Source organism: Macaca thibetana, chromosome 13 (assembly GCF_024542745.1).
Source record: "Macaca thibetana thibetana isolate TM-01 chromosome 13, ASM2454274v1, whole genome shotgun sequence".
In the NCBI taxonomy this organism is placed as follows: Eukaryota; Metazoa; Chordata; class Mammalia; order Primates; family Cercopithecidae; genus Macaca; species Macaca thibetana.
This window is the reverse complement of record NC_065590.1, coordinates 98,106,722-98,134,510: the sequence shown is the minus strand read 5'-3', so window position 1 is coordinate 98,134,510 and position 27,789 is coordinate 98,106,722. Positions and strand designations below refer to the sequence as shown.

The 27,789-nt window shown below is 38.4% G+C and overlaps 1 protein-coding gene and 1 non-coding gene across 7 annotated transcripts in view; one reads left to right on the top strand and one right to left on the bottom strand.

The window, feature by feature from the left end:
- MBOAT2 (membrane bound O-acyltransferase domain containing 2) overlaps positions 1–27,789 on the bottom strand; it is a 143,223-nt gene that overhangs the window by 102,374 nt on the left and 13,060 nt on the right. For 3 of the 6 annotated variants that reach the window (XM_050753917.1, XM_050753915.1, XM_050753920.1), the window contains exon 2: positions 838–983. Coding sequence is in view for 3 of the 6 variants with exons in the window: in XM_050753915.1 (XP_050609872.1) it covers positions 838–983 (146 nt within the window). In the remaining 3 variants the exon portion in view is untranslated. Of the gene's footprint in view, positions 1–837; positions 984–5,322; positions 5,546–23,530; positions 23,581–24,692; positions 25,477–27,789 lie in introns of those variants that run through there. The other 3 variants (XM_050753914.1, XM_050753918.1, XM_050753916.1) reach the window with 3 other exon arrangements.
- On the top strand, positions 15,562–15,662 carry LOC126934574 (small nucleolar RNA U13). The gene has a single exon (XR_007719036.1). It is a non-coding gene; the product is annotated as a small nucleolar RNA U13 (small nucleolar RNA).

The window sequence follows — 27,789 nt, the reverse complement described above, 5'->3', positions numbered from 1 at the left end:
TCAAACAACAATCTGCAGAAGAGCAAGTCTAGAAGTCCTTCACTGTCACTACAGCAGATGAGCATGCAGCACAAGTGCTCACATAAGAAAGCAAGCTCAGGAAGAGACCACAAAGAGACTGCCACTGAGAGTTTCTGCTGTTTTGCCAAGACAGTGTGCCCTTCTGATTTCTTCTGCATGCACAGCTAACATTTGTTTGTTACTTCCTGTAACAAACAGGAAGTACAGTATTTCTGTATTTAAGACTCTCAGGGTAGCCCTGAGGACTGAGAAAGAGACCTAATGAAAGAAAATACCAACATCCATCTGAAAAGTCAGAAATAAAAGCTTTCCATCATAAATAATTCTTCCCCATGAAGAACAGATAAATGAACAAACAAAAAGCCTCTTTTTGCTAATGGCAGAATCTAAAAAATAGCAATAAAGTTCTATCATAGGCTTTATCAGGCTCTTAAAAGCTACTTGCCCAGAGAAAAAACAGCCAAACAAACAAAAACACATTTTAAATGGCTTTTCTGTCAGTATAAAAGATTTGCAAAATAGGTGTAAAGAACTACTCATGACAGGATAAAATGCTTTTATATACTTTTCATCTGTCTTTTCATAAATTATAAATAGTAAATTTTCCTCTAAGACTAAACTAAAGAGAGAGAGAGAGAGCCCATTTCCCATTCGTTGTTTTTTGTTTTAAAAATAGAAATTTAAAAGTTGGCCTGGAAAAAAAACGTTTTAAATAAATGTAAGAACAACACCCTACATACTGTATCTTTCCACATACTCAATTCTCAAATATATCCAAATAGTCTTCATTTTAAAAGGATCAAAATAGTTACTTACCATCCAAAGCAAAAAAGTGCAAGATAAAGGCCCAAAAGGGTAGCAACTACATGTCTTATAAAAGAGCTAGTTTTGCTTGAATGTAGATAAGTTCGAAACCAAATGGCTGCTAGCAAGGCAAAGAGTTGGCACACTACAAAGTTGACCTGTAAAGAAAAATTAAAATTTTGTATTAGCAACACAGACCTGAATTTTTCATGTCATGTTACATTGAAATTCTCAGGACAAAAACACAAAGGTTACACAAAAATTAAGACCTTCCAAATTTACAAACAAAAACAAAAATTAAGGGAAATCCCAAGGATGAGCCTCAAGTTCCAAGTGATGGGCCAATGCCCACCAATACTGTCTCTGCTACACCTGGCCGGGAACAGGTGTGGCCACGTGGGGAGAGGTGTAGAAGGACACCTGGAAAAATCTGGTTGACACTGGTTTGCAGACACAGAAACAAAAAGCCCAGGGCACCTATGGGTTAAGGGGAAGAGAAACTTGTTTTAATGACTGAAGGAACCCTGTAACTGGTGAAAAAGAGGAGCACTAAATTTCTTCGCAAAAGCTCTGGGAGGGGTCAAAGTCCCCAAGCACCCTGAGACTATAAGGGCACCAGGGGCTGGAGGATCTGGTGGGATGCAAGACAGTCTGTGGCAACGGGAGTAAAGGGGAGTCTACTGTGGCCTAAACATCACCACTGTGGACAGTGGGAATCTGCAGCTAAGCTCTGAGGCATCTCAAGGATCGGCTCCCAAGGGGAAGGAATGAATTAGATATGGGACAAAGCAGCCTTCGAAAAGCTCAAGTCCACCAACCTCAATTTTTAAATTTCCTCATAGTTCACTAGGAACTAAACTGTTCTTGACTTATAGAAGTGAAATACACTCTGGTAAGACTGCTGCTGCTCTTTTCTCCCCAAACAAAAAGACAGAAAATAAGAATGTCTCATGGTAAGTAAAGACAGACTGGAGAAAAATCTCCATTTCCTTTTCCTTTTTTTTTTAAGACAGGGTCTTGCTCTGTGGCCAAGGCTGCACTGCAGTGGTGAAATCATAGCTCACTGCAGCCTCTACCTCCCAGGCTTGGGCAATTCTCCCATCTCAGCCTTCCAAGTAGCTGGGACTACAGGCACACACCACCATGCCAAGCTAATTTGTGCATTTTTTTGGAAAGACAAAGTTTCACTATGTTGCTCAAGATGGTCTTGAACTCCTGGGCTCAAACAATCTGCCTGCCTCTGCCTCCCAAAGGGCTGGGATTATAGGCATGAACCATCACACCTGGCCAAAAATCTCCATTTCTCTCTTACGAAACACATTCTCATAGAATCTTAGGAATAATAGGCCTTAAAGTCTATAAATAAAAGAAAAAATCCATTGACGTTAGGAACTTGCAAAAAAATACATAACAAAACAATCAGTGTTTCAGGCACCTAAATTGTGAACAAATCACACTATCTACATGTAGCTATCTCCACAGACCCATAGAGATATCTCTGCCTAAAGACACAGACAAGTATGTTCTCTTTCTCACATTTCAAGGAGAAAAACAGTAGAACATTGTTGTACATTGTCTAAGAAACAATTGTTCTTTAAAACAGACTCAATAAAAGCAAAATGTCTTTCCAAAAGTTGTAACACTTCTTGCCTTCTAAAGGATTCTAACAGCATTTTTTTAATTAAGCAAAAAGTGAATAAAATGGAAAAATCAGTATTCTTCATATTAACTACTCACATCTATATGGTTTCTTACAGTTTAAAACTTTGTTTCAAATATCTCTTATTTCTTTCTTTTTCAGATAGCTCCTAATTTAATTATAGCAAACATTTACCAAGCATCTACTATGCGCAAACATGGGAAATCTAAAAATGCACGAGTCCCAGTCCTAGCTCAGGATGACTTTAGAACCTAATGGAAAACATAAACATATACAGAAGGAACGTCAACCCAACATCAGAGTCTTCTTAATGGTTACATAGAACATCCTTCAAGACACCACAAAAGAGCGAGCCTGAAGGGGTGCGTGCCACAAAGCATGTGAGGGGCGAGCTAGGCGGGCACTGCTTCCCAATCCCGCTCATCTCCACAACCATCGGAGGGGGCAGCTTCCCCTCCCCTGTTCCATATCAATCTATTCATACATTACAAGACAAAGTATGATTCTTGCCAAGAAAGAGTATGTCAAGGACAACACACATATAGGATTGTACAGAATTTTTGAAATCTCTTTTCAACATTGTCATCATTCAGATAAAGAAAATGAGATCAGGCCTCACTCTGGACACTGAATCAAAATCCTTGGGGGGATAGGCCCAAAAATATACATAAAAAATAAAATGAAAACATAGGTTCTCATGATCCTCAAGGTGTGAGAAGCACTGTGTTGGAGAAAAAGGGAAATGGCATTTTAAGGAAGAAAACAACATGAAGGAAGCACACAGACAGGAAAGCGCCAACGCACCGCATGGCCAGGGATCATGGGAGATGAGGTCGGAAGTGGGGTGGTTCAGAAGTGAGGGCTTTGAATGCCATGCCAAGGTGTTTGAGCCCATAGTGACGACAAAACCATGGAAGATTTTTAAAACAAGAAAGTGATGAGATTGACCCTCCACCTCTACATATCCAGAACTCTTGGATATCCATGAGAAACTATGAACCACTCAATAGAAAACTGGGCAAAAGGAAAGAACAATTTACAAATATCAATGTCCAATAAAATCTGAAAAATATTCTCTCTCAACTATAAGTAATGAAGTGTGAAATAAACCATCAGTGAGGCACTATCTTCCACCTCTCAGTGCTGCTGGGGACATGAGGAAGCTGGTGCTCTATACTGTTAATCTGACTGTACCTTGGGACAGCTCTTTAAAGAAAATTGGACAACGGCCACCAAAACTTAAAACATAATATTCCTTACCAAGAAATTCAACATTTACAACTTTACCCCAGATAAAGTGGCACAAAAGCACAAGAGCTTAGGCACACACGAAGATCCACTACACACTGTCAGAGCACACATGCACAGGGCCATCCACAGGAGACTGTTACACAAATAGAGCATCTCACATCTACAGAAAAGCAGCATTTCCATTTCCCGTCAGTAGGAAAAAAAAAAAAAAAAGCTAGATTATCCAATTAATGTAGCTGGGGTAACTGCTTTTCCTTTTGGAAAAACCAAGTTACACTCCCGTTTGATAAGCCACGTTGCTAATATTAATCGTGTGCTTATATGGCAGGTATGAGTACACGCCCCTCAGATCTCCACCCGCAGGGGGCATAACTGACTGGCAGCATCATCTGCAGCACACTTGATACCCATCACCAGGCTCATGCCAAGGCCATGCTGGGACCTCCTTAGAACTTCATTTCCCCACAGCCAGGCTCCCTGCCCAGACTCATGCCAAGGCCATACTACTGACAGCCTGTGCCTCCACCTGCCCAGCCTTCCTTCCTTCCCCCTCTCCTCCAGAGGGGCCGGTCCTGCAGTCCACAGCTCTCCCTCCCTCTGCCAGCTCCCCAGAGCATTGTCTCACAGACAACTTCCCCAGCTCATCACTTGCTCTCTAATTGCTCCTTGGCACCTGCTCCTCAGAGGACCCAAGCTGACACAACATTCTAAGCACCTTACATTTATAATCTATTTAATCTTCACAATAACCCTATGAGGAGAACTCTACTATTATCTCCACTTACCAAGTCTGAAACAGTTTAACTAGTGTAACTTGTTACTCATCAGGTAGTCTAGATCTAGAACTTGAATTCCTGACCACTACATTATACTGCCTACCACATTTAAAAACAAACCCCAAACAGAATAAAGGTCCATACACAACTGTAATAGTCTTTAGTACCAGTCACCTATATCTGGTTCTCCTCCCCTTCTGGGTAGACAGAGGATGTATTTCCTACTCCCTTGTGGGGACAAGTTTTGGTTGGTGAATTGTTAGCAGAAGTGATGTGTGTTGCTTCTCGGCCAGGACACTTAACTGCCAGAACAAGAATCTTCAGAGTTGTGCTATCTGCAATGTTCCAGAAATGATGAGGAGCAAATTACCCTGCCAGTCCATGAGTGGGCAAGTAGCAAGAGGGACCTTTGGTGTTTTGAGCCTGTGAGATTTGGGGATAGTTTATTACTGCAGCATAACCTAACTATGAAAACTAACACTATATATATATATAGTACATATATATATGTATGTATGTATATCCTAGACAAGAATGTAAGAGATTATAATCTTATGTGATATAACAATAATTTAATATAAATTTTATATATTGAATGGATTTACTACATAAAAATAAAAAACTTCTACAAACAACAAAAAAATACTAAAGACATCCTAAGTAACAACGTGGAAGGAAAAAGAACCTATATACACACATGAGATACGTAACAGACAGTTAGTATTCAAAAGGTAGAAAGAACTCCTAAAAGTCAGTAAGAGAAAGATAAACATCAGTTCAAAAATCAGGGCCAAACGAGGTGGCTCATACCTATAGTCCCAACACTTTGGGAGGCCAAGGCAGGAGGATCACTTGAATCCAGGAGTTCGCACCTGGGCAACATGGCGAAACCCCATCTCTACAAAAAAATACAAAAATTAGCTGGGCATGGTGGTGCAGACCAGTAGTCCCAGCTACTGGGGAGGCTGAGGTGGAAGGATTGCTTGAGCCTTGGAAGTCAAGGTTGCAGTGAGCTGTGATCACGCCACTGCATTCCAGTCAAGGCGACAGAGCGAGAGCCTTTCTCAAAAAAAAAAAAAAAAAAAAAAAAAAAAATGGTGGGAGGAGGGAAGAAACTAACAAGTCACAAAAAGAAACTAAATTTCTTTTTTTTTTTTTTTTTTTTGAGACGGAGTTTTGCTCTTGTTGCCCAGGCTGGAGTGCAGGGGCACAATCTCAGCTCACTGCAACCTCCGCCTCCCGGGTTCAAGCGATTCTCCTGCCTCAGCCTCCCAAGCAGCTGGGATTATAGGCATACACTACCACGCCTGGCTAATTTTTGTATTTTTAGTAAAGACGGGGTTTCTCCATGTTGGTCAGGCTGGTCTTGAACTCCTGACCTCAGGGGATCCACCCACCTCGGCCTCCCAAAGTGCTGGGATTACAGGCATGAGTCACCACGCCCAACCTGAAACTAAAAATTAAAATCAGATTTTTTAAAATGTGGCGAAAATAATTTTATAAATCTGTATATTTCGATATGGAAGATTACCAAGAAATACTAGTAAGTGAAAGGTACGAGTTATAGAAGAAAAATCCAAACTATGTATATACATTCATTTATTAAATATGCATTTATTCTGTACTTATTATGAGCCCACTATGTGCTAGACATTAACATAGTCTCCATATAGTCCATTTATATATCATACTTCACTAATTGTAGGTGCTCAGTAGATACCAGATGTGTGCCAGGCAGTGCAGCACACTGTGCTTTACAAGGAGGGGTTCATGTAATAATCATAGCCACCTTGCACAACCAGGCACCCTTACCCCAGAGCCCATGCTATTCTACTTCCATATGCACAGGCCCAGAAACACTAGACACTAAATCATTAGATGCTGTCACCTCTAGGAAGGAGGTATTGGAGAACGACAGGGACTTGAAATATTCCAGTATTTCTAATACTACACATACAATGAAGCCTCCTGTGCAAACCCCTCCTCTGGCCCTACTCCTTCCATCCCTCCCACAAAGATTACTAGCCTTAAGTTTGTTGTAGCATTCTCGTGCATATTTTTATACTTTTGCTACTTGTGTATTTTACATATGGTATTGCTTTGAATATTTTAAACTAAAAATGGTATAAAACTGAATGTAAGCTTCTGCAATTTTTTTCACTTAGTATTACATTGCTGACATTTATCTATGTTGATACACATGGCTCTACCTTATTTACTCACCTTGTGTATTGTATTTCATTATGTTAATACCCAGAGTAGAAGCTCTAAGTCAAGCAACATCCACTTGACTAAGTATTGCTAAATTGCTCTCCTAATTAAGTATTTATCAGCAATGTGAGTTCCACTGCTCCACATTCTTGACAACAGTTGGTACTGTCAAGACTACTAATTTTTGCCAAGCTAATAAATGTAAAACATTATTTCTCTATTTTTTAAATGTGTATTTCTCCCGATTACTAGCCCGGATGAATATTTTTCTTATGTCTATTGGACATTTAGTTTTCCCTTTAGAGCCTTTGCCCATTATTCTATCAGCTTGTCTTTTTCTCATTGATTTCTTTTTTTTTTTTTTTTTTTTTGAGACGGAGTCTCACTCTGTAGCCCAGGCTGGAGTGCAGTGGCCGGATCTCAGCTCACTGCAAGCTCCGCCTCCCGGGTTCACGCCATTCTCCGGCCTCAGCCTCCCAAGTAGCTGGGACTACAGGCGCCCGCCACCTCGCCCGGCTAGTTTTTTGTATTTCTTAGTAGAGACGGGGTTTCACCGGGTTAGCCAGGATGGTCTCGATCTCCTGACCTCGTGATCCACCCGTCTCGGCCTCCCAAAGTGCTGGGATTACAGGCTTGAGCCACCGCGCCCGGCCTCATTGATTTCTTTAAAAAGAATTCTTTATATATCTGAAACTGACCTTTTGCAAATAGCATCTCTGTCAGTCTATGGCTTAGTCTTGTATCTTTTTTTATGGTGTCTTTTCCAATAGTGATTTCCATTATGGTCTGCGAGCTCTTTAGCTTTTTATTTTTGCAGTATACATACAACTGTATTACATGAATACATGGACACGCATCAATGTACTTTTTGGGTTAGTTTTTTAAAAAAACAGAACAGTTCAAGTGTAGTTATATCATTGAGTTAAGAGAAACCAGGAATTCTGAATTTCCCACTTATGGCATTAAAACATTTATCTATACCTATTTCCTGCTTAAACCAAATACCTTAGTGCTCCCAGTGCTAACATTTTCCATTTCTGTATAACAAATGTTATTACATTTCAGGAAACCTAAGCTATCCTCAATGCTCATGTGAGACCAGTGTTACCTCTACTTTAAAAGGAAACAGCAAGTATGGCAGATGTAGGACCTCAACCTCTGCGATCTCCTCCATCTTACACTTTTTTCCTTTTAGTTCCAAAGTTGAACCTGATCTTATCATCTTTAAATTTTTACTAAGGGTGCTTACACTTTAATTAATGTGTGGTTAAAAAATATAAAAATGTTATTCACAAATTTACATTCTGTCTCCACAATAGATTGTATATTTTCTCCAGCTTTACATGCTTTAACTTTCCTCCCTCTTACTAGAACACGAGAAAGGAGTTTCTGGGGTATTTAAAATGCATATCAAACCATACACTTACATGTAACTGAGCGATTTTCTGAAAAGATCTGCACCGTTCAATATGATAGCCACTAGCCACATGCCCATCAACTGTCACACGTGCCCAACAAAAGCTTGTTAATTACCTCCACATCAGAATTAAGCATTCTACACTAAGCCAAAAATTAACCTATAATAATTTTGGAGTAAAAAAACCTTAAATTTTAAGATAGTGCAAAGTGATTACAATCTTCAACGAATCAATAAAAACAGCCCCCAAAAATCAATTGTTACATCCACATCTCTACTGATGGAATACAAAATATGTTCTAATTTTTAAAAATAATATAAATGGATTTTCGGTAACATATTCTTAACCAGTCCCTCCCAAGGCGAACAGCCAGTCTTTGTGAGACCCTGCATTGATAGAAAGGGGCGTGGGGAGGCGTGAAGTATACAACCTGATGGGAAAGATCAAAGTGTATATCAAAGTTCAAAATGCGTATCAAACTATACACTTATTGCTGAGCAGTTTACTGAATAGATCTGCATTGTTCAATATAACAGTCACTGGCCCCATGTGGCTATGAGCAATTATATGTGGCTATTCCAAATTGAGGTGTGTTTTAAATGCCAAACACTCACCAGACTAGGAAGACACAGTACAGACAGACAGAACAACCTTCAGTTTCAAGGACCCTGTGCTGGGATCTTATCTGTGGAAGTTTAGCTGTGTAGTAATCATCTAACAGCTAGTTAGAAACAGATTCTTGGATTCTAGCTCCATAACTTTTTATTCCCCAGTTTGAAATGGGACCTTGAATTTTTTTTTAATTTCCCAGGCAAAACTTATGTGCAGCTATGTTTGGAAAGTAAGTGTCCTCATCAACCAACCTCGCAGCGACAAACCAACTTCAAAGTTAAGTAGAGATGACAGGGCCCAAAGGCAAAGGAAAGAACCATTTTTTTTTACATCTTTATGAGATAAAACAAAGCCAAATAAGACACCATTATACACCTACCAGATTGCCAAAAGTTTAGTCTCACAATACCAAATACAATGTAGAGCAATGGGATTTCTCATACATGGTCAACAAGTGCTTTAGAAAAAAAATTCAGTATTTTCTTACAGGATTGAAAATAGTCCTATCCATGACAGAGCACTCAATACCCATGTGTCTAACATGGGGACTAGGAGAGGCATGTACAAGAATGTTCAATACAATGTTGTTCATAATAGCCAAATAAATGCTAAGGAAAAATAAAACCTTTAACAGCAAAATGGCTACATACATTCTGGTTTATCTGTACAATGGGAAATTACACAAAACAATGAAGATGAAGAAACTAACTTCTAGAAGAAACCATACATCTCAAGTCAATTCAGAGGAATATATACAATATACAAATGTATTTCACAAAAAGTTCCAAACAGCAAGCAATAAACCATATTGTCTGGGAACGCCTACATAATTGATAAAACTATAAAGAAGAACATGAAAATGACTATCACTGAAGTCACTAAAGTGTTTACCTATGAAGGGAGAGAACGGGTTATAATAGTGACAGACAACAAGGGGCTTTTGTGGGCTGAGTATTTCTACTTTTTGCCCAGGGTGGTTACACAGATACTGACTTTTAGTTTTTTGTTAAACCTTATTATTAATAGTAACACCATGTACTGTAATAAATAGACACAAAAAATACGTAATGGCTCTAATGAAACAGAGGTTCACATAACTGTCCAAAGGAGATACCCTGCTCAAAGAGCTTCACTCGAATAAATGGAAACGCAAAACTTTCTTGGATGAGAAGACTCAGAATCATAAAGATGTTACTTTCTCTCTATGTTAATCATTAAGTCCATACAATAAAAATGTCAATAGGATTTTAAAAAAAGAAAACTTGATTTTAAAACTAATATAGAAATATAATCATGTGAGATAGCCAGAAAATTTATGACTTTCCTTTCAGAGACTAGAACACATTTTTTAAAACCTAGAATGATGAACAGATGAACAGATGAACAGACAGATCAGTGAAACATAACTAGAATTCCAGTGATAGATCCAAATGCATACTGGGTATTCAGAATATGATAAAGGTAATATCTGAAATATTTTGAGTATAACACAAACTTTGGAAGCAATAAAAAAATAGATACAATTTCATCACATAAATATAAAAAATTCCTTCATGGCAAAACACCATAAGCAAAGTCAAAGGACAAACAACAAACTTAAAAGCCGTAACATAAGTCATATCACCAAGAGCTGATTTCTTTAATCTATCTAAAGCTCCTACATGTCAATAATAAACACAGTAACCACCTAATAGAAAAGTAGGCAGAGCACAGGCATAGTCAGGTCTCAGAAAAAGATTCACAAATGATTCATTCATAAGAAAAGATGCCCAAACCCTATAATAAGAGAAACGGAAATTAAAATAAGAGTAAAATAACATTTTCACCTATCAGATGGACTTCAGCAGTACTCTGCACTGTCAAGTGTATAAGGAAACAGGCACACTGAACACTGTTGGTGGAAGTATTTAATATATACTGATACAATGTTAATAGGGAACAATTTGGAAATAGGGAAGATGATGTATTTACATTTATAAACATGTACTGCAGCATGGTGATAATAGAAAAATTGGAAAAGACAGAGACTGCTAAAGCATGTACATGAAGTGAATGGAATGAATGTTCTCTAGCCATTACAAAGAATGAGGCAGCCCTGTACCAAGTACAAAGCACTAAGATGTAATGATCTTTTAGATACCCCATAGCAGTAATCTTTTTCCCTGCTAAGAGAAACCAGATTTTGTTCAGTAACCAGACCAGGCAGCCATGTGTTTTAAGAAAAGCTAGACTCTTCCCTAGTCTCACGGGATGAATAGTCACTGGTCTCAACCAATCATCACCAACAACTAATTCTGGGACTGTAACTGTGCTGCAATTTTGTTCAATGAGAAATATGGCTAGGGATTATTGGGAAAGTCTTCCTCACTCTTAAAAAGGGATACAACAAAGATACTTGCTTTTCGCCTGTGGACTTTGCCATGTACATGAGACACACGGAAGGGGAAAGGCACCTGGGAATCCAGAGGATGGGGTAAAAGGGAGAGTTATTTCTCATTACGTACCCATCTCCCTTGATATTTTGCAACATGGGCATTTATTATCTACTCCCAAATAGATGATTTTTTAAGAAATACATGCTTGTTTTCAAATTTCTCAACAAGAAACTGAGCACCAGCATTTAAGATAGTAATTACCTCATCTCCCTATACTGAATCTGCCAGTTTCATCCCAGTACATTTTATGCAATGGCAACCACACCCTAAAGGATGCAAACATTTTCAAACATTTCTAGGTCACTGTCATAGAAAAAACACTTTTTCCAAGCATAACGTAAGCAGACAGTTGGCTCAACTACTTAGAGCCAACTTTGGTAAGGTAACGGGGAATATCTAATCCAAAAAGTATAGCCTCCTCACAAATAACGAAGACGAATTCAAAGCTACCAACTGGGGAAAGCGCTTTTTATAAACCAACACAAAAATCTACAGATTACCTAAAAAGAACAACACTGCACAAAATTCAAACTGAGAACATCCCAAAACTGAATTATTTACTGTACTTGTACCTGACCAATGTCACCATCTTGCCAAATCTGCCTCGTTTCCTCCTGGATCTCCTGTTTTACTTAATGGGGTCACTTCTACCCACCTCTTGAACCTAGAAAGTAGAACCTTTATTCATACTTTTTGGGATCCCAAAATACTTTTAAAGTAATTTCTGTATGTGCTTATATTAAACTGTAACTTACTGGCCTATGAGTCTGACTTTCCTTTTTGATTGTGAGCTTCTGATGGCTTGGGAACAAACTGTATTCATCTATGCATTCCTACCAATCCCTGAGTGGAAGGCCTGGCTCCATCTGTGCCTTTCATTCACTGAAAGGAAAATGGGGGTGAGGGGGTGGGGGCCAGAATCATGCCTCGAGAGTTTGCTTAAAATCAAGGAGAGCAGACTAATAAAACAGCTCATATTTATCTTCCATCTTTCCTAAAGGGCTTAAAACTCTTAACATTAATTGCTACAACTAGAAACTTTATAACCACAAATGTAAAATAAATACAAGAAGCATAAGGACACATTCTAACAACATTCTGTAAACACTTCTTGTATAGGTACAATGGATGAACAACACAACCATGGTTTTCCTTGTACTCACAAAACTTACAGGCCAGTAAAAGAAGACAATTAAATGAACAATACAAAAAAAAATGATGGCCACTAAGTCTTATGTTAGGCAGAGAAATAGCATCATGAGAACACAAAGTAGAGAGATTTATTTGGCATGCCTCTCTTAAGGCTATTTCTTATCTCCTGAATTATATGGCCACTGCCCATTCTAATCCCACCTACACCAAACACACTGGGTTCAGCCAGCAAGAAGCCCTGTTCTGCCAGGACAAGCCTGTACATCAGACACAACATCCTCTCCTCTTCCTCCCCAGACAACAGCACAGAGAACTGCCAATCTACAGCCCAGACATCCATAAACTCCACGCTAAAGCTGATGTTGTTAAAAACAGCCAGACTCCCAAAGGTTGATTAACTCACAAATCCCTAAATATATTCTCAGATCATCCATACAAACCAAAAAGCAGTGAGTTTTTCCAAATGCACTGAAACAGAAGCAGAAAGCGAGTGATTTAATCAAAGCACCACAGAGATTAAAGGTAGGCACCTACCTACCAGGCTAATGAGTGCTTGTCTCATTTTGATCTCTGTCTTAACCAACTATAAAAAATTCCAATGAACTGAGAAGGAATTTATTTACACTTCCTATGAAATTAAAAGGTACTAGATTAACTGCATCCACAAGTGCTAAACCATGAAGCCTAAGGAAGGGTTAAACTATGAAGCTTCAGTAGGCGACCTACTGAAATAAATACAAGCCAGATAAAAAATAAGTAAGGCTCAACAACATACACATCCCAAAACACCACGCAGAACACAGATGCACAGAAAGGACGGGCCTGCTTCCTCTCCAAACACTGTCAAGCTTGCTCTGACAAATGAAAAGCCAAGCAGCCCATCCCTGAATGGCAAGAAGGGGGATGAATACAAGAACAAGGAAGCCCTTCCATAAAGCAAGTTCGGAGCGTGTCTGTGTGTGTGCACATTTACACATTTAACCTCTTAGGTGGTTACAAACAATACCAGCAAATCAGAAGACCTGCTGAAGGGAAAAAGAAAGTAGTCTAACTTCACAATGACTGCACAAGTGAATCTGGTATAGCCATGCAATAGGATATGACTTACTTAGCAACAAAAAGGAAAGAACTATTGACACACACAACAGCATGGATGAATCTCAAAATAATTATGTGGAGTCAAAGAAGCCAGAAGAAGAGAAGAGTGCCTACTGCATAATTCTATTTATATGAATTTCTAGAAAACCCAAACTAATCTACAGTGACAAAAAGCTTATCAGTGGTTGCCTGAGGATGGAGGCCAGGGAGAGGCAGAAGGGAGACAGTACTGAAGGGCACAAGGAAACTGTTGGGTGTCAGATATGTCTATCATCTTTATTGTGGTGACAGCCTTATGGGTGGATACCTATGTCAAAACACCAAATTTTACACTTGTAGTATGTACAGCTTGGGTTTCACTTATACCTCAATGAAGCTGTTTACATTTTTTCTAACAAAAATAAGTTCACATTGACCACCACTGGGTTCAACTGAAAACCTTGCAATGTGACTGATACTACTTTCCCTCTCAGAAGGGTATTTCATTGAAGTTACATATCACACTTTGTGGACAAGCAATTGTGGAATGAATACAGATGTGGAATACTGAAATGTCTATATTTCTTCCCCATTCATCCTTTCCATGGCTTAAAAGAAGCTAGAGCATTTTAGAGAAAATTCTCATCACTTCAAGTTTCTTACAAAGGCTCCTAGAACTCGATGAATATCTAATTTTTTGGGGGAAAAAAAGGGACCTTAAAGACCATCACGTCCAACTTTCTCAGTTTAAGGAAGTAAACTGCAGAGCCCACTCCCTAATGGGGAGTTCGTCCAGTCCTATGGCTCTGAAGTGAGCTCTATGTTGCTGACACCATCCTCTGTCATTTTAGTTTTGACCTCTCCGCTGAACTTCAGACATTTATTCGACTGCCCATTAAACCACTTCACTTGAATATCTAATAAGTATCTAAAATTTATTGTGGCCAAAAGGGAGCTGCTGATTCCCCTCACCACCAACCTCTCCTCCAAGTTGACCCATCTCAGTAACTGCACCATCACACTTCGACCAACACCCAGCAATCAACCCCTGACTCCTCATCACCTGCCTTCCACAAGGAATCCACACTTACGTTTCTTAGCTCTGTCTTCAAAGCACATCACAAAGCTGGGCCGGGCTCTGTCTCCACGACTGTGATGGCTTCTTGTCTGGACAACAGCTCTTTAAGGTCCCCATTTCCTCTCCTGCCTCTACCAGTCAGTCCCTACACAGAAGCCACAGACATGAGGCCACCAATCCCCAGACCTAAAACACTCTACAGACTGCCATGATTAAAATAAAATCTCCACTCCTTATTCTGCCCTAAAAGGCCAAGGCCCCTTCCACCTCTCCAGCCTCATCTCACACAGTTTCTCTCACTGGCTATATTCCAACATATTGACCATCTCCAACACACTCAACTCACTTCCAACCCAAAGTTGACACTTCCCCGCCACCACACCTGGAGTGCACACAGATGTTTCACCATTCACAACTCACATAACATCTTCCAAAGCTTCACAGACCTTACAATCTAAAGCAGCATCCCCAATCACTTGTCATGGACCCCATGTTACTGACTTTACAGTATTTTTCGTCATCTAAAATTATCTTGTAAACAATTACTTATTTATAATAATAAGTAAATTTACTAATTTATCTAAAAAAATTAGATAAAATTTATTCACTCATTCATTTATTTATGCTAATAAAATTTATCTATTCACTCATTCATTCCTGCTATGACCATCAGAAACATTAGCCCAAATAAGAGTTGTGATCCTTTCCTAATTTAACTTGAAAGCATTCCTCTCCAAGTGCCTAGGTACTACGGGGTAAAAGGCATCCATCCACCTGAGTTGAGCAATGAGAACACATAGACACATGGAGGGGAACAACACACACTGGGGCCAGTCAGGGGGTGGGGAATGAGGGGAGAGAGAGCATTAGGACAAATAGCTAATGCATTGGGGCCTAAAACCTAAATGATGGGTTGACAGGTGCAGCAAACTACCATGGCACACATATACCTATGTAACAAACCTGCATATTCTACACTTGCATCCCAGAACTTAAAGTAAAATAAAAATTTAAAAAGCACCCATCTTAAAAAAAAAAAGGGGCGGGGAAGCGGACATCTATTTTGACCCTTTTTAAATTCCTAAGTGTGATGATTGGGTTTCCACACTCATGTGTGAGATGTGCTTTCCTCAAACCTTTTTTACAACATCAGCACACTACCTAATACTTAAAAATAAAGATCAATTTCCAGAGTGCTAATTTTACACATCTTCAAATTATGCTTCTATAAAACAAAAAAAACTCCTCTACTGGCCTGCCTCATTATCATCAGATTTCCATTAGATACAATATCAACTTATCAACTTATGGATATGATGATGTGATTTTGAAATTATACTGCTTCCCACTAAAATAGTACACTCTTCAAGAAGGATCGGGTCAATACAAAAGGTACTAACTTTTAATGGATAGATTGGGATCTGTGGTATCTTGTCTTTGGGATATTTAACCAATAATCACTTACATAATACACTATCTAAATGAATCAATTTAGGCATTTTTAATTTCTTATTTTTCTTTTTTAGAATTTTAAAGTTTCCAGAAACTGCTACCAAAAAGAAATCACAATTGATTATTTTGCCTGAATGTCGCATATGATGAATTGATCTTTTAGGAAGTCATTAAATTAATCACTGGGATGTACATTTTATAAGGACAGGGATTTTTATCTGTTTTGTTTATTGTGTCCTCCAGCATGCAGTCCCAGCACATTATCAGCTTAACAAGTATGTGTTAAGATACTTGCAAGCTCATGTTTCCTTTTATCTTATGCAGATCACTGTATTATTCCAAATTTAGGGGGTACAGCCAATATGTGTAATCTCTTCTTGCTACTGCTTGATGCCATTATAATATTAAGCATGAGCTGAACAGCAATTCTAAATCACAAGTTTTTGACTTCCAAACTATACAGTGGCATGTGGCAAATCGATGGCAAGAGATCAACATAGATTCTTGCATAAGGTGTGATCAACATAGATTCTTTCATGTTGTGCTGACAACACAAGACTCAACATGGAGTCCTGGAATGCAGACTCCACTACTAATACCCCTAACAATAGAGTCTCTTTAGGGCCAGGGAGAAAGCCACAGATGGAAAACCATCTGTGCATCCCAGACTATGGACTGCCAGAATATCACATTTTATACCAACCCCAAGGTGAATGTTAAATAGCCCTACACAGCCGATAAAGGTCATCATAACTAAGTAGTCAAAGGCACCAATTGTGAATCATAGAAAAATGGTTCAGTTCTGGTGTGCTGCAAGTAATTTATACTAATGAAAATTAAAGTAGTCAAGTTTGTGAACAATTTAATAAAGATTATTCCTAAAACATTACTCTTGCCCTCACATTTCTAGGGAAAAAAGCAGTAGAGATGCAACTAGGTTGTGGGAACTACATATAACACAGTGAACACAGTGGGAATGTGTGCCACAGGAATGCACCTACCACATCACAGCAGGAGGACAACAGCAGATCTGAGGCAAGCAACTCAACACCACTCAATCAACCCTAACGACAAACCCTTGTTTCAGCCCTGACCAAAAAACCTCTGGCATTTACAACCTCTTTACGCCATAGTTTCTTAATATGAAAATAAGAATAATCCCTATCTGTACTTGTAGATTATGAAGTTTATAAAGAAAAAGAAAAACAAGCAAACATGCACTTCTGATCCTTTGAGTGACATGGTCTGCCTACCTGGCCACCTGGACTAAGGTGGAAAAGGTTCAGGGAGACAACTGGGAGAGCTCCAACACAAGGCAAAAAAACAAACAAACCAAAAAAAACAAGTAAACAGGCAAGTGTTTAAAAAACAAAACAACCTTTTCATAAAATATTATAAATTATACCACTTCACATGCACCAAGAGGCCTACAATCAAAAAGATCGTAAGCGTTGACAAAAATGTGGAGAAACTGGAACTCTCACACACCACTGATGGGAATATAAAATGGTACAGCCACTTTGGAAAACAGTTCCTCAAAATGTGAGACACGGTTAGCATATGATCCAGCAGTTCCACTCCTAGGTATATATATGAGAGAACTGAAAACTTAAATCTGCACAAAGACTTCTACAAAAATGTTCACAGCAGCATTATTCATAATAACCAAAATGTGAAAACACCCTAAATGTCCATCAACAGATGGATAAAATGTGGTATATCCACATAATGAAATATTATTTAGCAATATGAAATGCACACTGATATGCAAAGATAAACCTTGAAAACATTATGATAATGAAGGAAGCCAGACACAAAAGACCACATATTGTATGATTCCACTTACATGAAACTGGCAAACCTATAGAGACCGAAAGTAGACGAGTGGTTGCTTAGGGCTGAGGGGTTTGGGGAAATGGGGAGTGACTGCTAATGGTATAAGGTTTCTTTTAGGGATGAAAATGTTCCAGGTTAGACAGCAGTGATAGGTGCACAGCTGAGTACATTAAAACCATTGAATTGTACACTTTAAATGGGCGAGTTGTATGGTACGTGAATTATATCTTGATAAATCTATTAAAATATACTATGCATTATCTTTACATAATAATTATAGCTTTCAGCCATCGAATATGTCTTATTAAGATGAAATAAGGATATTCTGTCACCCCCAACAGCCCCATTCCATGTAGTTTCACAAAGTCCTGTCACAGCCCAAGGCCCCAGGAACAAGAGTCTTCCCTAGGGCATTTCTGCCAGAGCCTCAGAGAAGACGATGATCTCCCTTCCCAGGATCACAAGTGGAACTGGTTTCAAATGAGCTGCTTCTATGACAGGAGGGAATGGGCCAACACTCAAAGAAAAGCAGGATGAGAGAGGGAGTGGGGCAGTGGGATAAGGAGGGAGGGGAAATAGGAAAGAAAAAAAGAGGGAAGACGGAGACGAAGAACACAGTGTTTACTGCATCCAGCCATGTTGGCTATAGCTGAAGTGGGTTTCTGTAATTTGCTTTAGGGGTGTCCTAATATGTTACTTCATTACAAACTATTTCCCTATTTAACTGATGAACTTTCTAAAGATCTGTACCCAAAACTAAATCCCAGGTCTTTTTTATTTAATAAAAAGACATATGAAACCTTGGAAAGAGCACACAAAACTCAATGGTTAATGAAGACAGACAGACTTAGATCCAAACACGAGTAGTGGGCTTATCAAAGTGACGCTGGGTACACACCACTTAACTTCCCCAAACCTTAGTTACTTCTGTAAAGTGGGAGTGAACCCAGGTTTGGTTTCCTCTCGGATAGGCTGCTGTCCGGATTAAGTGAGGTAACCCACAGCAGGGTCTCAATACAGTACCTGGCACATGAAAATGCTCATGTATGACCCACCAGTATGAGCAGTCAACTCATGATTTATCACAGACATACTTACAGCATAGGAAAGGTTTGTTTTCGAGCAAAGACAGTCTGAGTAAGATGATTAGGTAAGACCTGGAGAAAGCTGTACCACATTTCACAAAAAAATATTTCTCATTCATTTGGGAAGCATTATTCTTAAGTTATATTAGAAACTAAACTTAACAATGGTAAACAACAGCCAGAACCAAAAATGCTAATCCATAAAAATCAATTTTAGTTCTTCGCTAACCTTGTCCAATATACACTTTGGTCAGAGTAACTTCTTCTTAGTCCTCCGTCTGTAATCACTTTTGGAAACCACTCCTCACTTGCAAATAGTTACCTCTAGACAACTGTTTAGATCGCTAAGCTTTCTTTGCTTCTATGACACTGCGTACTATTGCACCCACCTGGGAGAATTCCCTCTATCCATCTACTTCCAGTGGATATCACTAACTTAGCTCAGACGTAAGATCTCCCCAAAAGTGACCATGCAATCAACCCACCTCTGAGTTTATTCATTCATTCAACAAAGATTTAGTGAGAACCTACTATGTGCCAAGTACTGTACCCGGTGCTAGAGACGCAGAGGAGAATAAAACATGTACCTCTTCTCTGTGTTCTCATAAGGACCTGTCCCTTCCTCATCAGAACACAAACCACTCTGATTCCCAATTTCCTAATTACTTCTCCATAACCCCTCAGAGACTCTAAGCAACCTGGGGGCAGGGACCATAGCAAATCTGATTTTCACTGTATCACACTGTTTTGAAGGAAAAAAATTGAAATAGAATGAGGTGTGTGCACAGAATAGCCACAGTACAACTATCTGCACGGTCAGAAGACTCACGCATAGCAAATTCTGAAGTGTGTAAAGGCACAGACTTTACAGGTCACTGAGACTCCCATCTGTGCAGGTCCTGACTGCATCCAGAGCTTGATCCAAATTATATGATACAGATATAAAAGTATATGACACAGATGTAAAATACATATTTATTTTCATAAATACATATTGTATTTTCATTACAAATATATCTATATAAAGTAAGGAAGAATAAAACTGCACACAGATTAGCTAAAATGGAAACTTCTTAGGTGAAATGCACCAATTCCATACTCAAACTACTATAACTCACCCGATATGAAATAGATAATTTAAATAGCCCTGTAACTGTTAACAAAACACTTTGGAATTTAAAATCTCCTAGAAAAAAACATCTCTAGGCCCAGATGGTTTTACTGGAGAATTCTATCAAATGTTTAAAAAAGAATTAATACCAGTTTTACACAATCCCTTCCAGAAAACAGAAGAAGAAGGAATACTTCTCAATTCAATAAAGGGAGTGTTCCAGACTTAACGAGACTAAAGAGACACGCAAACTAAATGCAACCTGTGATTCTAAACTGGATGCTGTTGCTAAAAAGGACTTTATGTGATAACTGGTAAAACTTAAAATCTGAAGACTTGATTATAGAAATGTATTAATTTCCTAATTTTGATAGTCATTTTGAGATTACACAGAAAAATGTCCTTTTTTGTAGGAAATCTCACAAATGTATTCAGAAGTGATGGGGCAACGAGTCAGCAACTTACTCTCAAATGGTTCAGGAAAACGTTCTCTAAACTGTACTTGGAAATTTTCTGTGAGTTTAATATTGTTTTAAAATAAAAATTATTTCTTAAAAAGATAATATAGGAAGATATCTTTATGATCTCAGCATACAGAATATTTTCCTAAACTAAGTACAAAAATATCACAAATCATGAATAAAATGTTATAATTTCAATCACATGGAAATTAAGAACTATGAATAGAATGTTATTAAGCTTTTAAAAGGAAGGAAATTCCGGCTTTTATGAGGTCCCATAACATACCTCCTATGTGAAAATATAAGTGAACCTTGAAAACATATGCTACGTGAAATTAAACCGTCACAAAAAGACAAACACTATAGGTTTCCACTTACACTAAGTATCTAGAACAGTCAACTTCATAAAAACAAAAGGCCAGGAGCTGGGACGTGGGGAAAACAAGGAGTTGCTTAATGAATATGCAATTTCAGTTCTGCAAGATGAAAAAGTTCTGGGGATCTACTGCTCAACACTGTGAATATACTTATCACTATTGAGCTGTGCATTTAAAGATGGTTAGGATGGTATATTTCATGTTTATTACCACATACATATAAACATTTGTGGTTAACATTACGAAGAAGGCAAGGAAATGATTAACACAATATTCCAGAAGTCATTCCTCTCTGGGATGGGGTCTAGATAGGGCATGCAGGGAGCTGAAAAGGGTTTTCCTTAAGTTGCAGTGCAAGTTGCTTTCATCATCCTCTAAAAGCATACATTCTCTTGCAAATCTAATTTTTCAAATCAACTCCCCAGAAAAGGGAGGATGTACTAGTACAAAAACCTCTAAAAATAAATAAAGAACTAGGGGGGAGGGAAGGGAAGAGAAAAAAACCCATAAATTCTTCCAGTATTATTAACTTAAAATTATCTTTTCTGAATAATAATGAATCAATTTCTACAACAACTTAAAGTTGTAAGTGGTATTGGCCAAATTTTATTTAATTTTACATAACTACCTTCTAAACAGGGAGCCAAATAATATCAATCCTTCAGCCTCCCTATCTTCATTACCAGAACACGAGGAATCAGACAGGAAAGCCAGTCGCCCCCACTGGTCTGAACGAGGGGAAGCAGAAAGAGGCGCTGAAGGCCAGCGTTCTCCTGGATAAAGAAAAAGAAAAGCTGGCGGCTACACAGAATGCAGCTTGTTCAGAGGCCTCCCACTCCTGACTAGTTTCCCTCTAAGAAAAAAAATGTAACGCTCAAAATATATGCATATAGTTCCTTAGGGAAAAAAAAAAAAACCTAAAATGTCTAGTTCCTTTTCTCAACGGCTTTAAGACATGCAAATCAAATTCTTAATCTTCCACTGCTCAACTGGATATATTAGCTGAGACTTAGGTCAGACACAGACAGGTCACACTGATGCTGATTGAAAATCATCTACATTTTACCCTTTTTTCACAATGCTTTCAGGGGGAAAAAAAGTTTGATTTAAATTTTTTTCATAATTCGAGTCGAATTACCACAAGCTCTTTATTCTATCAAACTAAATTTTTATTCTGAAAATACATGGAATTCTTTAAAGACAAAATGTGTGACCCCCAAATAGAATATTGAGACCTGATCTATAACTGAACTCCAGATTCACATCTTCAATGGTCTACATGTTTATACCTCAAAGTCTAACAAGCATCTGAAACTTAATACAGCCCAAAGGAAAACCTTTCACATCCACCCCTTCCCATGCTCCAAAAGCCACTTCTCTTCCAGTCCTCCCCACCCTCTCCCCTAGCTCCCCACAATTATCTGTCTGAGCTGCTTAGGACAAAAACTTAGGAAGCGTCATCCTTGAGTCTTCTCTTTTTCTCATAACCACATTCAATCCACCAGTAAGTCATATCAGTTCTACCTTCAAGTATATCCCAAATGAGGCCACTCTTCACCACACCCACCATAACCACCATCACCAAGCCTAGACTACTGTGATCACAAGCCAACTCCCCTCCCTGATTCAACTCTTGCCCTCCACACAGTAATGAGAGCTTCTTCAGACGTAAACCAGAGTAGCTAATTCCTCTATTCAAAGCATCCACAGTTTATCCCTATGCATAGGCTGCTCAGAATGGCTTCTTCCAAAGAGTGCAATATGGAAAGTGGGAGTAAAAAGAGAAACTTTACAGTGGAGAAATCTGACAGACACTGCCTCAGCCAGGTGATCAAATTAACATCAAGAGTGATCAGTCACACTGAAAGTACATAGCCTGGAATGATGTGATGAAAACAACACTTCATCTTTGTGGTCTTCCTCTCAAACACCAATAAGCACAGACTCATGAGAAAAACATTCGATAAATCCCACCGGAGAGATTCTACAAAATCCATGACCAGTAATCCTCAAAGCTGACAAGGTCACCAAAAAAAAGTAAAGTCTGAGAAACTGCCACAGTCTGGAGGAAGCTACGGAGACACAATGACTAAATGTAATATGGGCCAGGCATGGTGGCTCATATATGTAATCCCAGCACTTTGGGAGGCTGAGGCAGGTCTTGCGAGACCAGCCTGGGCGACAAAGTGAAATCCCCTCTCTACAAAAAATACATTATTCGTGCCTCGTGACGCACGTAGTCTGCAGTCCCAGCTACTCAGGAGGCTGAGGTGGGAGGATCACTTAAGCCCAAGAGGTCAAGGTTGTGGTGAGCCATGATCACATGACTGTACTCTAGGCTGGGGGCGACAGGGTGAGATTCTGTCTTAAAAAAAAGAAAGAAAGAAAGAAAGAAAAAGGTAATACAGTAACTTGCATAAGATCCAGGAACACAAAAGGACTCTATAGACTGAATGTCTGTTTCCCCCCAAAATTCATATGTTGAAGTCCTCACTCCCAATGTGATGCATATGGAGATGGGGGCCTTTGGAAGTTAATTTGGATTAGATGAGGTTGTGAGGATAGGTAGGACCCTGGCCTGACTGGATTAGTGCCGTTATAAAAAGAGACACAGAGGGCTTGCTCTCTCTTTCACCAAGAACACATCTAGAAAAGACCAGGTGAGCACACCCCCCAGGGGTGGCCATCTGCAAGGCAGGAAGAGAGCCCTCACCAGAACCCAACCGTGCTGGCACCTGGATCTCAGACTTCCAGCCTCTGGATCTGTGGGAAAATAAATTTCTGTTGTTTAATCCACGCAGTCTATGGTTTTTGTTATGAAAGCTAACTAATACAGACCTTAACCTTAAGTAAAAACTAAAGAAATCTATCAAATAACGTATAGAGTTTAGTCAACAATAATGTATCAATATTGTTTCACCAGCTGTGACAAATGACCATCCTAATGAAACATGTTAACGAGAGGAAAAACTGGACATGGGGTATGTGGAAACTCTCTGTACTATCTTCACAACTTTCTGCAAATTTAAAACTATTCTAAAATTAAAAGTATATTTTCAAAAATCTCATGGCTTCCTATGATATTTATATTATGACCAAAGTCCTCCCAGTCTTTTCCACTCATCATCGGACACTTACGCCTTGCTCACTCTGGCCTACCATGTTCACCTTTACTAGGGTGACACAAACACTTACACCTTGCTCACTCTGGCCTACCATGTTCACCTTTACTAGGGTGACACAAACACTTACGCCTTGCTCACTCTGGCCTACCATGTTCACCTTTACTAGGGTGACACAAACACTTACGCCTTGCTCACTCTGGCCTACCATGTTCACCTTTACTAGGGTGACACAAACACTTACGCCTTGCTCACTCTGGCCTACCATGTTCACCTTTACTAGGGTGACACAAACACTTACGCCTTGCTCACTCTGGCCTACCATGTTCACCTTTACTAGGGTGACACAAACACTTACGCCTTGCTCACTCTGGCCTACCATGTTCACCTTTACTAGGGTGACACAAACACTTACGCCTTGCTCACTCTGGCCTACCATGTTCACCTTTACTAGGGTTACACAGGATATGAGTTACACAAGTGTACATATTTGTCAAAATTGGTCAAACTGCACAATTAACGTCTATGCATTTCACCATATTTAAGTTAGATTCAATTAAAATTTTTAAAATATATATGATTGCCAAATGAAAACGGTGATGACCTAAAAAGTACCCTTGAATTTGGCAGCTGAAAACACTCACATTTCTTTTGCTCTAGAATCTGGAATTTGGGCAAGGTTCAGCATGGATACCTCATTGTTTCTCTATTTGGCATAAGAGACTGGAATTATCTAAAGGCTTGCTCACTCACATGTCAGACAGTGGATGCTGGCTGTCATCCGGACTTCAGCTGGGCCTGTAGGTTCAAACACCTACACAAGGCATCTTTATATAACCTGGGATTCCTCACAACGTGGTGGCCAGGTTACAAAAATTTTATGTTCAGTATAAGCCCAATTTTGTTTCAACATACACACATACTCTAATATAAATATATTAACAAAAGTTGTCTCTGGACTAAAGGGTAATGGGTGATTTTTAAATTTTCTATTCATACTTTTTTTATTTTATAAGTTTCATATGATAAAGATGTATTACTTTCTAAATCAGATGAGAAACATACAAACTAAATTCAGTTCCCTACTAGGGTATGTAACACATTACTGAAAACACAAATGAAATTAGAAAAGCAAAAATGTTAAATATATTTGCATGTTATAAGAGAAGAATTAGCTCTCAAACAGCAAAAACATTATGAGGTACCTCATTTCATCTCCCTTTTTAAGGTACAGATGAACTGAACTTTGGCTTTATCCGTGGTTACGCCCAAATCCCTGCTATTTTGCTTTGGTTTGGGTTTTGGCCTAATGTCTGCTTGCTGGTCATTTGTAGCATCCTTAAATTGGTGGAGGTCAGTGACCATCTGACAGCCTAAACTACCATCATTTCTGATCAGCAAAGTAACATCAAAAATACAAACAATGCATGTCATTCATATTTACTGTTACTATATGAACATCAACTTTCAAATACGTATAAACACTCTACAGTTACCTTGGAGTGTAAAGAATAAATGACTTTATATGATTTATATATTACTATTGTATCAGTTTAAATATTTATTACAAAAATAAAATACTATAACTGAGACTAGGGAAACAAGTTAATGTGAGTATTGAGAAAGCTTCATTATATGACAACTTTTAGAACATTAGATCCTTTGAGCCAAATTTTTAAACAAGTCATTAAGAGATTCGATTATTTCACAATATGTTATTTGCAAGCTTGTTTAGTGTGCCAACATTAAACAAAACAACCCTTAGGAGCTGTATTTGATTTTGAGTTATTTAGTTCCATTCAAGTAACGAAAAACAGCCTTTTTCATGAAAAAGCTCTATCTGTGAATTCTACACATCCTGTGAGAATGAATTAAAAGGAGAACATTTAGCTCTGACATCTCAATATGGCAAGAAGAAAAAAATCCTAAACTCATACATAATAATATCCATAATGAATCATACACAATAAAATACATAAAGTATATGAAGAAAAAAGGAAAGTGTTAAAGAAAACTGGAGTATCTAAAACATGTATTGTTCTCACTAATCAAACCTGAAATTAAGTCTTTAAATGTTTTAATAAGATAGTTCCTATTGTTTTGAATCTACGGAGGGAAACAAATGTTTGCAGAAATGATTAGATGACATTGTTGATCATTTTCAGGAGTTGAAGACAAAGAAATCTTTGAGATTTGAGTGGATGATATTCAGCTTTAACTCAACGTTGATTTTAACACTATCATTAAGACATTTGACCAAAAATGTGTTTGATGAGCCCCTATCTCAGTGCAATCTTAGGTAACACATTTCCAGCATGCCACCTGCATCCTTCAGTTATGCTCCTTTCTCACTCCTGACACACTATCAGCCAGCTAACGTCAAATAAGTCTACTGTGTCTAAAGAAATGGTATTCTGGGCATGCCTCCTGGGTTCTATCATTGACTCAACAGGATAATTTATGAGAACATGCTTATTATAAATTAGTCATTTTTATTTTCAGTACATTTTAGTAAATAATGGAGGCAAAAAAAACAACAACAAAAACATATCTTCAAATAAGTACACCAACACTGCAAAACTCTAGAGAGGACAAAACTTAGAAAGTGAACTTTCAAGATATGGGGCTGTATCATCCCAGGAGAGCTAGAAATGTTCAATCATGAGCCCATGGATTTCACAGAAGACTGAGGGTTACTGAGGCCTAATGTACAAATACGCAGTTGTTCATAAGCCAGTCATGTGAAAAAAGAATAGGAAGCGTCCAATTCTCTGAAAGGTAACCACGAAGAAATGGGCTTATTCAGACCACTTCTGGGTTACTCCAGAAAGTTTGCAAGCACATAAACGACAAACTCTCTAGCAACTACAACTATCCAGAAATGAAACTGGCTGCCCTAATGAAGGGAGCAAGCTCTGCACCAGCAGAAGTGTTCAAGTACAATCCAGATGACCATCACCTGATAAAATTTTATTTCACACAAGCAGTTTGCACAAAAGGTACAATGGCAGCCATGGCTACCATTTATAGAGTACTCATTACACACTACACTCCTGTGCACCCAGATAAACTCACACAGCTTGTAAGGGATGCTATGTTGCAGAACCAAAACTGGAACAGAGGTTAACTCCTGAATCCATGATCTTAGTCACTATAATCTAAATATATGAAACACGTTTGTTTTTTCATTTGCTATATCATCCAACCCTGCCAACTCGACCCTCTGCTCTCTGAAATTTGAGGCTTAGAAAAAAGCCTGGCAATCAATAAATACTCAATGAGCTAAGCTGTCCCTTCTTTACACTGCAGCTTCCTTAACTAGAAGTTGCACCTTTGCTACAAGATTCCAAGAAAATTTATACTTTCTCCTTCATTTCACAAGGGCTAAACTCCAGTATCACACCAAATCTGGAGATAGAGACAAAATAGGGAAAGTAGTTTAATATTTTTATATTATTTTCTAGTGGTTCCTGCTTTCAATAAAATACAAAAAGGAAAGCAATCCAAGTCCAGCCTCTGGCACTATTTCAATCTTTTCTGTCTTTGCTGACATAGTACCAACATCCTTTTATCTTTAATATACTCTTTTAATATTAATTTTTAAGAATTTTTTAATCTACTGAAGCATTTCCTACCCAATGCAATATTCATTCAAAAATTATTTAACAGATCACTTTATAATCCTATAAAGTAAAACTCTGAGTCTATGCCAAAAACCTTCTTGGAATATTTCTCCATTAATTTATATTTCTTATACCTTAAAAAGAAACTTGAGTGCTTAGAAATGAATTCCCTCAATTCATATAAAAATTGCAACAATACTTAGAATTAATTTTGATTAGTGTATCAG